Source organism: Macaca mulatta, chromosome 18 (assembly GCF_049350105.2).
Source record: "Macaca mulatta isolate MMU2019108-1 chromosome 18, T2T-MMU8v2.0, whole genome shotgun sequence".
Taxonomy (NCBI): Eukaryota; Metazoa; Chordata; class Mammalia; order Primates; family Cercopithecidae; genus Macaca; species Macaca mulatta.
In genome coordinates, this window is record NC_133423.1 from 70,249,316 (window position 1) to 70,265,216 (window position 15,901).

Here is a 15,901-nt window from a genome sequence, read left to right on the forward strand (position 1 = left end):
ACATATTGCACAAAGTTGCAGTAAAGGGTGTCAGTCTGTGACATCATAGAGCTTTAGAAAAGGATCACTTATTCTCAGACTGTTCCATGAAAGAGAAATAACTTTTAACTTGTTTAAGTCACTGTAATTTTGGTATTTATCTTTGCAGCAAAAACATAAATATGTACACTTATAAGAATATATGTAATATATATGTGTGTGGTCTATAAGAATACTGAAACAAAACCCAGTGCAGGTATTATCCAGCTTAAGAAATAAAACATTATCAATATCGGCTAGGCATGGTGGCTCACGCCTATAATCCTAGCACTTTGGGAGGCCAAGGCAGACAAATAGCTTGAGCAGGCCGGGCGCGGTGGCTCACGCCTGTAATCCCAGCACTTTGGGAGGCCGAGGCGGGCGGATCACAAGGTCAGGAGATCGAGACCATCCTGGCTAACACTGTGAAACCCCGTCTCTACTAAAAATGCAAAAAATTAGACGGGCGAGGCGGCGGGCGCCTGTAGTCCCAGCTACTCGGGAGGCTGAGGCAGGAGAATGGCGTGAACCCGGGAGGCGGAGCTTGCAGTGAGCCGAGATCGCGCCACTGCACTCCAGCCTGGGCGACTAAGCGAGACTCTGTCTCAAAAAAAAAAAAAAAAACAAATAGCTTGAGCTCAGGAGTTCAAGACCAGCCTGGGCAACATAGCAAGACCCCTTCTCTATTTCAGAAACTTTTAAAAAATAATAATAATTTTAAAAAGACATTATCAATATCTCCGAAGCCCTTGTGTGAACCTCTTTGGTCATTTCCCCCTTACTATCTCCACAGCCAGCAGCAATCAATACCATGAACGTTTCTGCAGATAGTTTTCTGACAGGCAGCACCTGGTACCGGGCCCTGTGCACATCAGCATTTAGCAATAGTGCTGATGGAAACGGTAATATTACTGTGGTCTCTTGAGGTTTCAGGCTGCCCTTCAGGCCAGGGCTCAGAACCCCCAGGCTCCCCAGGAGATACTCTTGCTGCTCCTGCCCAGAATCCCTGGTGCCCTGCATTCCATTGCGGGGTCCCTCCTCCTGGATCTCTGCTGGCCAGAGTTCCCTTCACCCACACAGCTGGTGGCATGTCTGCCTTCACCAATGGCACTCTCCTTTGGCTCCCCGGGCAAAGCAAAAAGTGAGAAACTGTATCATCCATTGTTGACAGTCTCTTCCTTGGAGTAACTGCATAGAAGAGTTTAAAATATCTATATATCCACAGATCCACAAAATTATCTACATATATCTATAGTCAGCTATTAGTTTACCAAGTTGTTAAGACATAGAACATGATCAGTCAGTGTCTAGTGAGTGAATTCATGGTTCTATGATTGAGATTGAGGCAAGCTTTGAAGATTAGCAATGTTAATAAGAGTTAATATTGGACAAGCACATGCCTGTACCAGGCATTGTTCTTTTTTTTTTTTTTTTTTTTTTGAGATGGAGTCTCGCTGTGTCTCCCAGGCTGGAGTGCAGTGGCGTGATCTCGGCTCACTGCAAGCTCCGCCTCCCGGGTTCACGCCATTCTCCCGCCTCAGCCTCCCAAGTAGCTGAGACTACAGGCGCCCGCCACCACGCCCGGCTAGTTTTTTTTTTGTATTTTTAGTAGAGACGGGGTTTCACCATGTTAGCCAGGATAGTCTCGATCTCCTGACCTCGTGATCCACCCGCCTCGGCCTCCCAAAGTGCTGGGATTACAGGCTTGAGCCACCGCGCCCGGCCTGTTCTAAGAGCTTTTACATTTTGTCTCCCTAACTCTTTGAGGTAGGTACACATTTTACGGGGGAGGCACAGAGACGCTACGAAAATTCCCCAAGGTCGCTCAGCTAGTTGAATGACAGAGATTAACTTCAAATACAAGCAGCCTGGTTCTAGAGTCCAGTACTGTCATTTCTTTTATGCCTAAGACTTTCAAAATCATGCTGTGGATTCTTCTTTTTCATCCAATCCATCTGTTAAATCTAGACTTTTCGTTGCAGCAGTGAGAGGCTTTACAGACCAATCTCTCAAAACAGAGACTAGGACAAGATCAAGTTCCTCTTCTTGCCACCACTCAGAAAGGAGCTAGTATTAAAATTATTTATTGAATGGACGACTTAAAATAATCTCTTTGTAAATGTGGTTTCCGGCCCCCAACATACTGGCCTTGTTCCAATAAGCCCAACTCACAAGTCTGACTCTCAATTCAAAAGAGCCCCATTCATTCACTCTCTGACACATTTATCAGCAATTTTGTAAAAACAAAAAATCATACCTAAGTATATATACACATTTGTATGCACACATACATTTATAAACACATATACACATGCACACATGCATGCAGTTGATTGTTATTATTAATGATAGCTATGTGCTATAAAGTTACCACAAACACTCAATTGGTGAGTACCGAGCCATTGCTCCCAGGGGAAATAGAGGGTTAAGTTTCTATGAGCCTCTGGTCACCATGTTTTCATCAAGCTTGTTTTATGTGTGTTTCTGTTTAAAGACACCTTATTTCATATGTAGTGTTGATTCATTAACATTGAATTCACAGCCAATAGCACTATAACTCATGCCTGAATGAAGCTTCTCTAACACATATATTTTCTGGGTAAGGCACATTATAGCTTTCTTGCACTTAGGAACACTAGACAGCACCTTCATACTATGCTTAGAGGCCATTTCAAACAGCAAAATCACCAACAAAAGGCACAAAAATGTGAAAAACGTGGCACTACAGAGACTTTGAAAGGACACTTGTTTACAGTATGAGTGCTGAAACAAGGCAGAACATAGTCCTGTTCAGCCTCAACTGGAAACAAGCATGTTGAACAACTCAGATTTTTTACTGCTCTGCACATAGCTGAGAATGACCAGGAAAGCACCGTGAGTATTGATTTGGGGATTACCAATAAACATTATTGAGTATGCAAATTTGCAAATATCAAATCTGCCAATAATGAAGATCACATCTATATAGTCTCTTTGCCCTTTTTAAATAATCTATGATAGACTGGGCATGGTGGCTCACGCCTGTAATCCCAGCACTTCGGGAGGGCGAGGTGGGCAGATCACGAGGTCACCAGTTCGAGACCAGCCTGGCCAATATGGTGAAACCTCGTCTCTACTAAAAATGCTAAAATTAACTGGGTGTGGTGGCACACATCTGTAGTCCCAGCTACTCAGGAAGCTGAGGCAGAAGAATCGCTTGAACCCAGGAGGCAGAGGTTGCAGTGAGCCGAGATTGTGCCACTGCACTCCAGCCTGGGCGACAGAGGGAGACTCCGTCGCAACAATAACAATAATAATAATCTATGATAACCAAAGTGTGGGATCAGCATTAGACAGTGATTCCATGATGTCAAACCTTCTGATTTAAAAGTGAAAACAGGCCGGGTGCAGTGGTCATGCCTGTAATTTCAGCACTTTGGGAGGCTGAGACGGGTGGATCATTTGAAGTCAGGAGTTCGAGACCAGCCTGGCCAACAAGATGAAACTCCATCTCTACTAAAAATACAAAAATTAGCAGGGCCTGGTGGCAGGCACCTGTAATCCCAGATACTCGGGAGGCTAAGGCAAGAGAATAACTTGAACCTGGGAGGCAGAGGTTGCAGTGAGCTGAGATCGCACCACTGCACTCCAGCCTGGGCGACAGAAGACACTCTATCTTAAAAACAAAAAACAAAAAAGTGAAACATTTTATGTGCCTTCCAATGTGCTGTCTACACAATGACAAATATGTCAATAATTTCAAATATGGAAATGTTCTTCCAAATACCTAGGAATAGTACTAACAGCAGCTAACATCTCCCCAGTGCTTTCTGTGAGCCAAACGCTCCATGTGGATTGTCTCAATATAATTCCCATAATGGCACCGCAAGGTGGGCACAGTTATTATCCTGAGGGTGAGATGAAGAAACTGAGGCCTGAAGAGTTCAGAGGCTTAACCACAGAGCTCGTCACTCCAGTTCTCCAGCCCACGTGACCGCCTGACCAGCCCGAGAGGCCGATCCCTTCATTATTCTCTCTCTTTATGTTATGGGTGAGGGAACAGAAGCGAGGAACTAGCCAAGTGCTGAAAACCAGTCATACAATTGGGGTAAGACTCAGACTTTCCACTCATCATCACTGCACCATTTGCTCCCTGAGTCTGTGAGATCTAAGGAGGGCCGATTACGTCTCATTCATCTTTTTATTCCCCTCGACGCAGTGTCCAGCACACAGAACTCAGTAAATGCTGGTTGAACAAGTTGTTGCCTAAGGTTTTAGATAATTCCCCAAGCCCAAAGCATACATTCCAGCATTATCCATAGCATACCATTCCACACTAAAGACAATGATCTCTTTAGATGGCTTTTTACATTTCAACTTTTTTTTCCTCTCACATCCTCCTAAATAGAATTCTAAGTCAGAAGGTTTGAACATCAGTTTTTGGGAGGATTCCACATTGAATAGAGTTGATGATCAAATGACATCATAAGTCATTTTCTGATCCAATTATCTGAATATAAACAAATCCTTACTGTAGCCTGTGGAAATTTTCTAATCCCAGGCATTGTACAATTGGTCTTAAAGGGATTATTATTGTGAGGGTATTATTGCATTGGGCATTGTTCCTGTACTTCTCAGACTGAATTTTTATAAACTTTATATTTCACAACATTCCACTCCTTCAACTTCAACTCCAATTCTAGACCCCCAACTTCAAAACACACTCCACATTTTTTCTCGAATTCAGCCACTTATGAATATTAGGTTGGTTGTATTTATAATTCTGAATTGGCCAATAACTTATTAAGCCTCTTAAAACAACTGCTGAGGCAAGAGTTTGAGACCAGCCTCAGCAACATAGGGAGACTTCATCTCTGGAAAAAAAAAAAAAAAACAGTCAGGTATGGTGGCACGTGCCTGTGGTCCCTGCTCCTCAGGAGGCTGAGGTGGGAGGACGCTTAAGTCTTGGAAGTCAAAGCTGCAGTGTGTCATGACTGCACCACTGCACTCCAGCCTGGGCAACAAAGTGAGATCCTGCCTCAAAAAAATAAAAATAGTGGGAGGCTGAGGTGGGTGGATCACCTCAGGAGTTCAAGACCAGCCTGAATAACATGGTGAAACCCTGTCTTTACTAAAAATACAAAAATTAGCCAGGCATAGTGGTGCACACATGTGATCCCAGTTACTTGGGAGGCTGAGGCAGGAGAATTGTTTGAACCCGGGAAGCAGAGGTTGCAGTGAGCCGAGATTGCACCACTGCACTCCAGCCTGGGTAACAGAGCAAGATTCCGTCTCAAAATAATAATAATAATAATAATAATAATAATAGGCCGGGCACAGTGGCTCACACCTGTAATCCTAGCACTTTGGGAGGCCAAGGCAGGCAGATTGCCTGAGCTCAGGAGTTCAAGACCAGCCTGGGCAACATGGTGAAACCCTGTCTCTATTAAAAAAAAAAAAAATTAGCTGGGCGTGCCGGCATGTGCCTGTAGTCCCAGCTAGCTACTCAGGAGGCTGAGGAGGAGAATGGCTTGAACCCAGGAGGTGGAAGTTGCAGTGAGCTAAGATGGTACCACTGCACTCCATACACGCCAGCCTGGCAATACAGTGAGACTCAGTCTCAAAAATATATAAAAATAATAATAAAAGAATTAATGGCTAATAAGTACAAATCACCATGAATTTATTAAACGCCAACAATGTCTTCAGCACCCTGAATGTAAAACATAGGCATACCTTCCATTTTCAGGACCCAGATCATTCTCCTCTTTTGTTTTCATCATTCTAATATTAAGGAACAGATTTCAGTCTTGAGAGTGAGCAACTTCCTTTTGCCATTAGGTATAACATAAAGAAACAGAATGATGACTGGCACATGCCAAAACAAAAACAAACAAAAAGAGTCACACCAAAAATAGAGAGAAAAGAGTACACAAGAAATAAGGGTCACTGTGAAGGGCTCATTCAAATAAAATGTCAAGGTTTTCCTTTTTGTTGATCTCAATTTAAAAATACCATCACTTGGTCAGGCACGGTGGCTCACGCCTGTAATCCCAGCACTTTGGGAAGCCAAGGCGAGCAGATCACAAGGTCAGGAGATGGAGACCATCCTGGTGAACATGGTGAAACCCCATCTCTACTAAAAAAAAAAAAAAAAAAAAAAAAAAAAAAAAAAAAAGTTAGCAGGACGTGGTGGCGTGTGCCTATAGTCCCAGCTCCTCCGGAGGCTGAGGCAGGAGAATCGCTTGAACCTGGGAGGCGGAGGTTACAGTGAGCCGAGATCATGCCACAGTACTCCAGCCTGGTGACAGAGTGAGAATCCGTCTCAAAAAATAAAAAATTAAAAAATAATAATAAAAGGAATACCGTCACTTACATTTTCCACTGCTTTGTTCAGCATGGACTAGGGGGCCAGGGCAATGCATAGTGTGAGAACTGGTAACTTACTTGAGGAAAATCAGCCATCATCCTTACCAGTGCTCCTCCCTTCCTGGAAGCCCCCAGTACAGGGAAACAGGGACGAGACTAAAGCACACTTCACATAAGACACAAGGCAGAACTTTTATAAGAATACTAGACTGGGCGTAGTGGCTCACGCCTGTAATCGCAACACTTTGGGAGGCTGAGCAGGGAAGACTGCTTGAGCCCAGGAGTTCGAGACCAGCCTGGGCAACGTGACGAAACCCCATCTCTGTTGAAAAAAAGAAAGGAAGAGAAGGTAGGTGAGGTTGCTGCCCTACAGAATCCTTTTTAAAAATGTGTCACCGCCGGGCGCGGTGGCTCACGCCTGTAATCCCAGCACTTTGGGAGGCAGAGGCGGGCGGATCACGAGGTCAGGAGATGGAGACCATCCTAGCTAACATAGTGAAACCCCGTCTCTACTGAAAATACAAAAAAACTTAGCCGGGCGTGGTGGCGGGCGCCTCTAGTCCCAGCTACTCGGGAGGCTGAGGGAAGAGAATGGCGGGAACCCGGGAGGTGGAGCTTGCAGTGAGCAGAGATCTCGCCACTGCACTCCAGCCTGGGAGACAGAGCGAGACTCCGTCTCAAAAAAATAAATAAATAAATAAAATAAAATAAAATAAAATAAAAATGTGTCACCATCAGATATTTTACCTAATGGATGCACCCCAAATAGATCCATAGCAGAGAGTCAGCAGAGACCCACATCAGTTCCCCGTCCTTCTGTTCCACAACACCAAGAGCAAACATCAGTACCATCTTTTCTCTTATTTGCTTCATATCTCTCTCCTTTTTTTTTCTTTTTTTAAAGATGGAGTCTCGCTCTGTCACCCAGGCTGGAGTGCAGTGGCACGATCTCGGCTCGCTGCAACCTCTGCCTCCTGGGTTCGAGCAATTCTCCTGCCTCAGCCTACTGAGTAGCTGCGATTACAGGTGTGCGCCAGCATGCCCGGCTAATTTTTTGTATTTTTAGTAGAGACAGGATTTCACCGTGTTGGCCAGGCTGGTCTCAAACTCCTTATCTTATGTGAGCCGCCTGCCTTGGACTCCCACAGTGCTGAGAGTACAAGCATAAGCCACTGTGCCCGGCCTTATTTGCTTCATCTCTAACACAGCTACAAGGACTGTGGGCTGGAAATGAGGAGGAAACAAAGGAATTGTCTCTCACTTCCTCCCCCCTCCAAGCACCGAATCAGGGGCCCACTGAAGAGGCATTATTCCTGGATATAATCCTAAGGCAGTCATCCTGAGGAGAGAAGCAGCATCCAAACAGCTGTTCTTTTGCCAAAGAACAACTGCCAGGCCACAGCAGAGGGGCCCCAGTGAGACTTATTGATAGGTGACCATACATTAAGGAGCAAGAGAACAGAGAATGGGAATGACGTAGAAGGAAGCTGTCTTCCAATCTGAACCCTCAGAAATTCAAGGAAAATGAGATCCATTGACTTCTTTTGAATCAAGATACATAGGAACACCCAAGAAAAAGCCATGAAATGAGCCAGATGGTCTTTGGGCCCCTGCTCCCATACCCAGAGCTGTGTACCCAACAGGGACTTTCAGTAGGGTACCCCAGATTCAGTCCTTCCCTCCTCTCTTTCTCAGCACTCACCCCCCGAACAGGTGGCCATCAGGCTGATCTCAGCTAGCGTGCCACTGGAAGGTAATGGGTTAAATTTTTTTTTTTTTTTCCAGTGGACACTCTGTGTAGCACAGTTTCTTTAAAGAGTGATTGGTAGAATTTCAGACTTCTTGGTGTGGTCTAATGGGAGAGAGTTTTTGGAGGAGTCTCTTAGAAACGTTTAATTCCTGCCAGGTAGACAATCACTGACCACACCTACAGGTAAAGTAGGTTTTGCCTAATTATGACCACAGACACGGATCTTTTTATTTCAAGGCACTCTCTGTGCTTCCTAGACCACTTATTTTTCAATCTGTAACTTAAATATTGAACCAAAGTATTATGAACCACTGCATTTTTGTGTTGAAACTACCTCAAGATGGCCAATGTCTCTATTCTTAGAAAAAGTCCCTACTTTGACTAACACATGGGTGGAGGAAATTACTATTTGCTTTTGCTTAGAAATGTGAGCCTGTTTGGATCTCTCAGGTTTCCATAAAAACTGACAAATCAAAATAATAAGTTTGCTGCAACAAATAAGGTATTTTGTGTATAAATATTTAGTGGCAAGATGTGAGTGCTAGAATTTCAAAAATAGTTAATGATGGTAAATCCTCAACTGCTGTGAAAACAAACAAGATACAGCTTGCTGAACAGGGAATGAACAATCTTCAAGTGCTGTATTATTCAAGAATGCTGCCCTATTTCAGGAATTCCATTTAACTGACTTAAAATGAACCAGTAACAAAGATTCATAGAATGTTAAACTTAGAAGATACCTTAAACTTCATCTAATATGATACCCTCATGGGAAACTTGAGACCCACAGAGTCTTGACAATTTCATTTGTAAGTTGCTTATATGGAACTTGTAACAGATTTCTCCATAGAAATAATATGATACCAGCCTGGGCAACATAGCAAAAACCCATCTCTACAAAAAATACAAAAATCAGTCAGGCATGGTGGTGCACACCTGTGGTCCCAGCTACTTAGGAGGCCGAGGCGGGAGCATGGCTTGAGCTTGGTAGGTTGAGACTGCAGTGAGCTGTGATTGTGTCACTGTATTTCAGCCTGGGAGACAAAGGGAGACCCTGTCTGAAATAAAAAAGAAAGAGACAAAGAAAAGAAAGAAAGAGAAAGAGAGAGAGAGAGAAAGAGAAAGAAAGAAGGAAAGAAAGAGAAAGAAAGAAAGAAAGGAGAGAGAGAAAGAAAAAAAGAAAGAAAGAAAGAAAGAAAGAAAGAAAGAAAGAAAGAAAGAAAGAAAGAAAGAAAGAAAGAAAAGAAAGAAAAAGAAAAAGAAAGAAAGAAAGAAAGAAAGAAAGAAAGAAAGAAAGAAAGAAAGAAAGAAAAAGAAAGAAAGAAAGAGAGAAAGAAAGAAAGGAGGGAGGGAGAGAAAGGGACAGAAGGAGGGAGGAAGAAAGGAAGGGAGGGAGGGAGAGAAGGGAGGGAAGGCAGGAAGGCAGGAAGGCAGGGATAAATGATGGTTAGAGCCTCAAATACTGCCCTTCTCCTCCTCATTGTACAATGTTGTATACTTGAACTGCATTGTTTTCTGCTATTGTTAACTTCAAGGGTATACATTTAATCTACATTCTAGGTGCATATGAGCAATTAACTACCATTCATAACATCATGTCAGAGGGAAAACATGGCCCCCAGAGATGGGTGTATGGAGGCACCTCCAACTCTTGGTAAAAGGCTAGAATATTTTCGGTTCCAAGAAACAATATCTTCTCTAACTGGGTTAACAATAAGAACATTTATGTGTTCATGTAACTGGAAGTTCAGAGCAGAATTGGCTTTAGAATCACCTTAACCAGGACCTCCTGCTGCATTTCTCTGCCACTCCCTTCCATGTGCCTCTGTCATTCTTTGGACTTCATCTTTAACTTGCTTTTCTTAGGTGGCAAAAGGAACATGATGGTTCCTGCACATCCTGGCATGCAGATGAAGGGCAGTCTGTCACAGGTTCCCAAGCAGGAGACCTGAGATACACCTTGACTGGACCTGGTAAGTCACATGTCCACTCCTGAACAATGGCCTTCAGTGGGAAATGGAATGCACTGATTGGTTTAGCCAACCAACTGTTAAGGTTGAGATCTTCTCTTCCCCAAGTACATGGGTGACGATGTAAACTAAAGTAAAAATGTGAGTTCATTGAGATAGGGAAGAATGGATAGATAACCCACCATGTCCACTAACCTGTCTCTCCCCGTAGTCCCCATCCCCAACCACCGCGGGGAGGTATTGGGTGGCAGAGCTGAGGAAGCTAGATTATCCCAGGCAGGCACACGAATGTGGGGAGCAGAGAAGAAAATGGAAGGATTCTACTTCTGTTCACCCTACCCTAGTGTATACTCTACCCTCACCCTTTAGAAGCCCCAGATCATAGACACCCACCCCGTCTCAAATCCCAGCTACACAGACTTTCACTCCAGTTTAAAACGTTAGGATCTGCCACCACCACTAGAAAGAAAAATATCAATAGAAACATACATTTTTCCTGCATAATTTAGAAGCATCTTATGTGTTTTCTGTCTTCCTCTCAACTCTACTTCCTTGCCAAAGAGAAATATAGCAGCCCTAGAAATATAACGGATTCTGGCCGGGTGTGGTGGTTCACGCCTGTAATCCCAGCACTTTGGGAGGTCGAGGCGGGTGGATCACCTGAGGTTGGGAGTTCAAAACCAGCCTGACCAACATGGAGAAACCCCGTCCCTACTAAAAATACAAAATTAGCCAAGCATGGTGGTGCATGCCTATAATCCCAGCTACTTGGGAGGCTGAGGCAGGAGAATCGCTTGAACCCAAGAGTCACAGTCCAACTGTCACAGTTGCAGTGAGCTGAGATCCCGCCACGGCACTCCAGCCTGGGCAACAGCGAGAGACTCCGTCTCAAAAAAAAAAAAAAAGAAGTGTCCCCAACTGTCTACAGAATATCTTTCTCTTTTTAGCTTATGATGAAAACAAACGTATTAATAACTTTAAAAATGCACGATATCAATCACCAGAATGTCCAAATAACCTAAAATTTTTTCTCCTACATGTCACTTTAGAAAATACAAAAAGATAAATGACAAGAAAACAAGACAATGTAGAAGAGGAATTTGAAAAACAAGAGCTGACGGCCATTGGTTTTAAATGGGACTACCCAATGAGAGTGGCTGTTCACATTGATGTGAAACATTGTCCAGTTTTAAGGTAAATACTTTCCTCCAGTTTTGTGTTTGGATTCTTTGAAGAGTGGAGATCCTGCTATACATGGGAATGTTAATTAACCAGAACCTCGTCACTATTCTGGATAAATGGAAGCTTCTGTGTTCAGAATTTAAAGTTGTTGTTAAGAATTCAGCTTGAGGTAAAGATAAATTTTGTAATTTATGTCTATAAGAAGCTTCTATGTAAATAACTACTATTGTTGTTTGCAAATAATAGATTGGATTATAATGGGTGAAAAAGTATATAATAATTAGCCAAAAGAATGGTAATCTTTTTTTTTTTTTTTTTTGAGACGGAGTTTTACTCTTGTTGCCCAGGCTGAAGTGCAACGGCGCCATCTCGGCTCACTGCAACCTCCACCTCCCGGGTTCAAGCGATTCTCCTGCCTCAGCCTTCCTGAGTAGCTGGGCTTACAGGCGTGCGCCACCACGCCAGACTAATTTTGTATTTTTAGTAGAGATAAGGTTTCTCCATGTTGGTCAGGCTGGTTTCAAACTCCCGACCTCAGGTGATCCACCCGCCTCGACCTCCCAAAGTGTTGAGATTATAGGCGTGAGCCACCGTGCCCAGCCTAAGAATGGTAAGCTTATTGATAATGATTTTATTTAAGAGCAAATATACCAAAGGTGTCAAATGAGGGGGAAAAACTGAAATAAAAAATGAAAGAGCAAGCAAATAGCTGAGCATGGTGGCTCATGCCTATTGTCCCAGCTACTGGGGAGGCTGAGGCAGAAGGATCACTTGAGCCCAGGAATTCAAGGTTACAGTGAGCTACAATTGCACCACTGTGCTCCAGCCTGAGCAACACAGCAAGACCTGGCTCTAAAAATAAAAATTAAAAATGGTAATAGTTGTAAAAGCAAATGTCTTTTCTTGAAGACATACCATGTTACCTGTATAACAGAAGTAATGTAATTTTTAGAGAGGTCCTAGATAAGAACTAAAAATCTCTGGGCACTTGAAACTAGTTCTAGCTGTGCCCCTGTCTGATCTGAGACAGTGTATCTATATCTCAGGTTTCAGTTTTTCTCATCTGTAGAACTGATTCTTTGGCAGAAGCTATACCTAGCTGAGGAAGACAGAAAGTCACGCATTAATACAGATACATGAAGATGTCCTTCATCTCGGTGTGTGTGCCGGGCAGCTCACCTTTGGTGGTTTCTCTGTGCTTTCATAACAGGAACAGCACAGAATAAGTGATAGATTACTATTCTCTTCTTTTGCTTTAACTAAAGGAACATTTAGGCCTCTTTAGGTTAAGGATAAAGCTTGTCAAGTTAAATTACTACTAATAAACATAGAACAATGAAACTAGAAAACTACCATCTGGAAAACACCACAGTAACAGTTGGTTAGGAGATGACTCATCAATGAAATCTAGGCAGTCACATTACGATGAGAAACAAGATTTTTACATAGTCGCAAAACAGGTCCCTAGAATACTTACTGAGGAAACAATCCTAAGTTTACAGTGGAGAAATCTGACAGATACCCACTTAACCAGGCGATTAAAGTTAACGTTACTTGTCATGCGACAGACCTATATCACATGCCTCCTGAGACGTTCTGAGAAGAACCCAAAGCCTCTGCGGTGGCATGAAAATTCCATGAGGAAATATGAGACAATCCAAAACTCAGGCCATTCTATAAATGATGGACTAGTACCTTTCAAAGGCGTCAAGGCTTTGAAAAGACAAGGAAAGATTGAGGGACTGTTCCAGATTAAAGGAGACCAAGGAGACATGACAACTAATGCAACCTGGGGTCTCCGGTTGGATTCTGGGCCAGAAAAAGGACACGGTGGGACAGTTGCTGAAATCTGAATCAGGTCTGTAGATTTGATAAGAGTATGTATTAAACGTAATTTCCTGATTTTGGTAATTGTACTATGGTAAGGCAAAATATTCACTTTGTGGGAATCTGAGTGAAGATTATACCTGTATTTTTTGTACATTCATATTTTTTCTGTATACTTGAACAAAAACCATCTAGGATAGGCAACGATACAGAAATTTCTTAAAATTATTTTTGTGAAACTGATACTCAGAGGAAACAACAGAAATCTAACTAAATGTAACATACATCAGAGCATCTCACAAGGTGCCCCTTAAAAAGAATTAGAGAAGATAATTTGAGAAGTGGCTTGCATTTCTCTTTGCCAAACATAGAATCTCAGTACTGGAAGAAACCTTAAAGAGAATATTGGAAAGAAAGAAACCAGCCACAACCTTACTATCCAACCACAGAGGAATAATTCTTTAGGGTTCACCCATTCCGTAGACTTATACAACCATTAAAGTTTCTACTTATGAGAAATTGTGTAGCAAAACGGGAAAATGTTTTTGTTATAATTTCGTTTATTTAAAAATCAGGATATAAGGTATATGTACACTTTGTACGCTTTTTGGCGGCTCATGCCTGTAATCCTAGCACATTGGGAGGCCAAGGTGGGCAGACTGGCTGAGCTCAGGGGTTTGAGACCAGCCTGGGCAACATGACAAAACCCCATCTCTACTAAAAATACAAAAGACTAGCTAGGTATGGGGACACATGTAATCCCAGCTACTTGGGAGGCTGAGGCAGGAGAAAAGCTTGAACCCAGGAGGCAGAGGTTGCATTGAGCCGAGATTGCGCCACCGCACTCTAGCCTGGGCGACAGAGTGAGACTCCATCTCCAAAACAAAAACAAAAACAAAGCATAGGTACACTTTCTAAATCCAACTATTTGAAATACACACACATGAAGAAAGACAAAGGAAATACATGATGAATTTGGTTAACATGGTGAGATTGTAGGAGTTTTGGTTTTTTTCCTATTTCTATTTTCCGAATTTCCTATGACATTTTAAATTTCAAGTGTTTTCACAAAGAAAAATAAAAGTCTTACCAATTTTGAGCCAAAATTTTCACCTTAGTCCATATAACTACCTCTTACCTACACCCCCTCCACCATGGGTACCTGGGGGCTTCCACATACACCAACCTCACCCAGCCACTGGGCCCCTCTCCATGGAGGCAGCCAACGTTCCTAGGGTCTTGCTGCCCTAACTTGATGATGGGAGACTAGTCCTGAGGAAGCCCCTGAGCTGTGTAGCTTTAATGTCACTGAGTTAGCCCAAAGCCTACCAGGCATTGTGTTGGTGCCTCTTTTTCATTCTTCTTCCTCCCCTAGGGTGCAGTTTCACTCCCTTGCTTGGCTGCTACTCTAACATCCTGCCTGGGCCTTGCCAGTACTACTCCTTTTCTCAGGGGCTGAATCCTATTCCCCTTGTAAGCAGTTTGCCCAGGCCGTTGTGACAAAGACCACAGATGGAGAGGCTTAATAACACTAATGCATTGTCTCATTAGTGAGTTCTGGAGGCTGGAAGTCCAAGTTCACAGTATCAGCAGGGCTTGTTCCTTCTGAGGGCTGTGAAGGGGCTGTCCGTTCCAGGCCTCTCTCCTTGCCTTATAAATATCCATCTTCTCCCTCTGTCTCTTCACAGTGTTTCTCCTCTGTGTGTGTATGTGTGTCCAATTTCCCTCGTTTAATAAGGACACTCCTCATTGGATTAGGGCCCCCCTAGCCCAGTATTCCTCATCTTAACTTGATTACATCTACAAAGACCTTATTTCCAAATAAGGTCACATTCTGAGGTACTGGGAGTCAGGACTTCAACATATGAATTTGGTTGGGATGGGGACACAATTCCATTCATATCTCAGGTACTAATGGAGCTTTGCTCCAAAAGAGATAGACCACCCAGCCGGGCTCAGTGACTCACGCCTATAATCCCAGCACTTTGGGAGGCCGAGGCAGGCAGATCACCTGAGGTCAGGAGTTCGAGACCAGTCTGACCAACATGGAGAAACTCCGTCTCTACTAAAAATACAAAATTAGCCAGGCGTGGTGGTACATGCCTATAATCCCAGCTACTCGGGAGGCAGGAGACTCACTTGAACCCAGGAGACGGAGGTTGCGGTGAGCCAAGATTGCACCATTGCACTCCAACTTGGGCAACAAGAGCGAAACTCTGTCTCAAAAAAAATAAAAAGAGAGAGAGAGATAGACCACCCAAGGGCATCAGGGTGCCTCTGACCTGACACTTCCTAGATGCTCCTACTGTTGAATTTTTATCAAAGTCCTTTGGACAGCCTCATGATCCTTGGCTACAGGTGGTTATTAATCTGGCTGGAGGGTTGTCCCCACAGGCAAAACATGAGTGTGTCTGTCCATCATAAAGAATCTGTTTGTTATATGCGCTCTTATGCTTATAGCAGCACTTTTCACAATGGCAAAGATATGGAATCTCCCTAAGTGTCCATTAACAGGGATAAAGAAAACATGGTGTATATACACAATAGAATACTATTCAGCCATAAAAAAGAATGACATCATGTATTTTGCAGCAACATGGATGGAACTGAGGTCATTATCTTAAGGGAAACCAGTCAGACCCAGAAAGACAAATATCACATGTTCTCACTCATAAGTGGGAACTAAAAATTGTGTATCCCAGGATGCAGAGAGTGGAATGATCCACAATGGAGAGGTAGAAGGGTGAGAGGATGGGAAGGGGAGTGGATGATGAGAAATTACTTAATAGATACAATGTATGTCATT

The 15,901-nt window shown here is 43.2% G+C and overlaps 1 protein-coding gene across 14 annotated transcripts in view; it reads left to right on the forward strand.

Annotated features, from left to right (window-relative positions):
* Positions 1-15,901, forward strand: part of LOC144336392 (uncharacterized) — a 54,923-nt gene that overhangs the window by 12,488 nt on the left and 26,534 nt on the right. For 6 of the 14 annotated variants that reach the window (XR_013408143.1, XR_013408138.1, XR_013408140.1 and 3 more), the window contains 3 exons: positions 9,983-10,089; positions 11,136-11,280; positions 11,591-13,614. Coding sequence is in view for 7 of the 14 variants with exons in the window: in XM_077974790.1 (XP_077830916.1) it covers positions 9,983-10,089; positions 11,136-11,152 (124 nt within the window). In the remaining 7 variants the exon portion in view is untranslated. Of the gene's footprint in view, positions 1-9,982; positions 10,090-11,135; positions 11,281-11,590; positions 14,180-15,901 lie in introns of those variants that run through there. The other 8 variants (XR_013408141.1, XM_077974794.1, XM_077974789.1 and 5 more) reach the window with 4 other exon arrangements.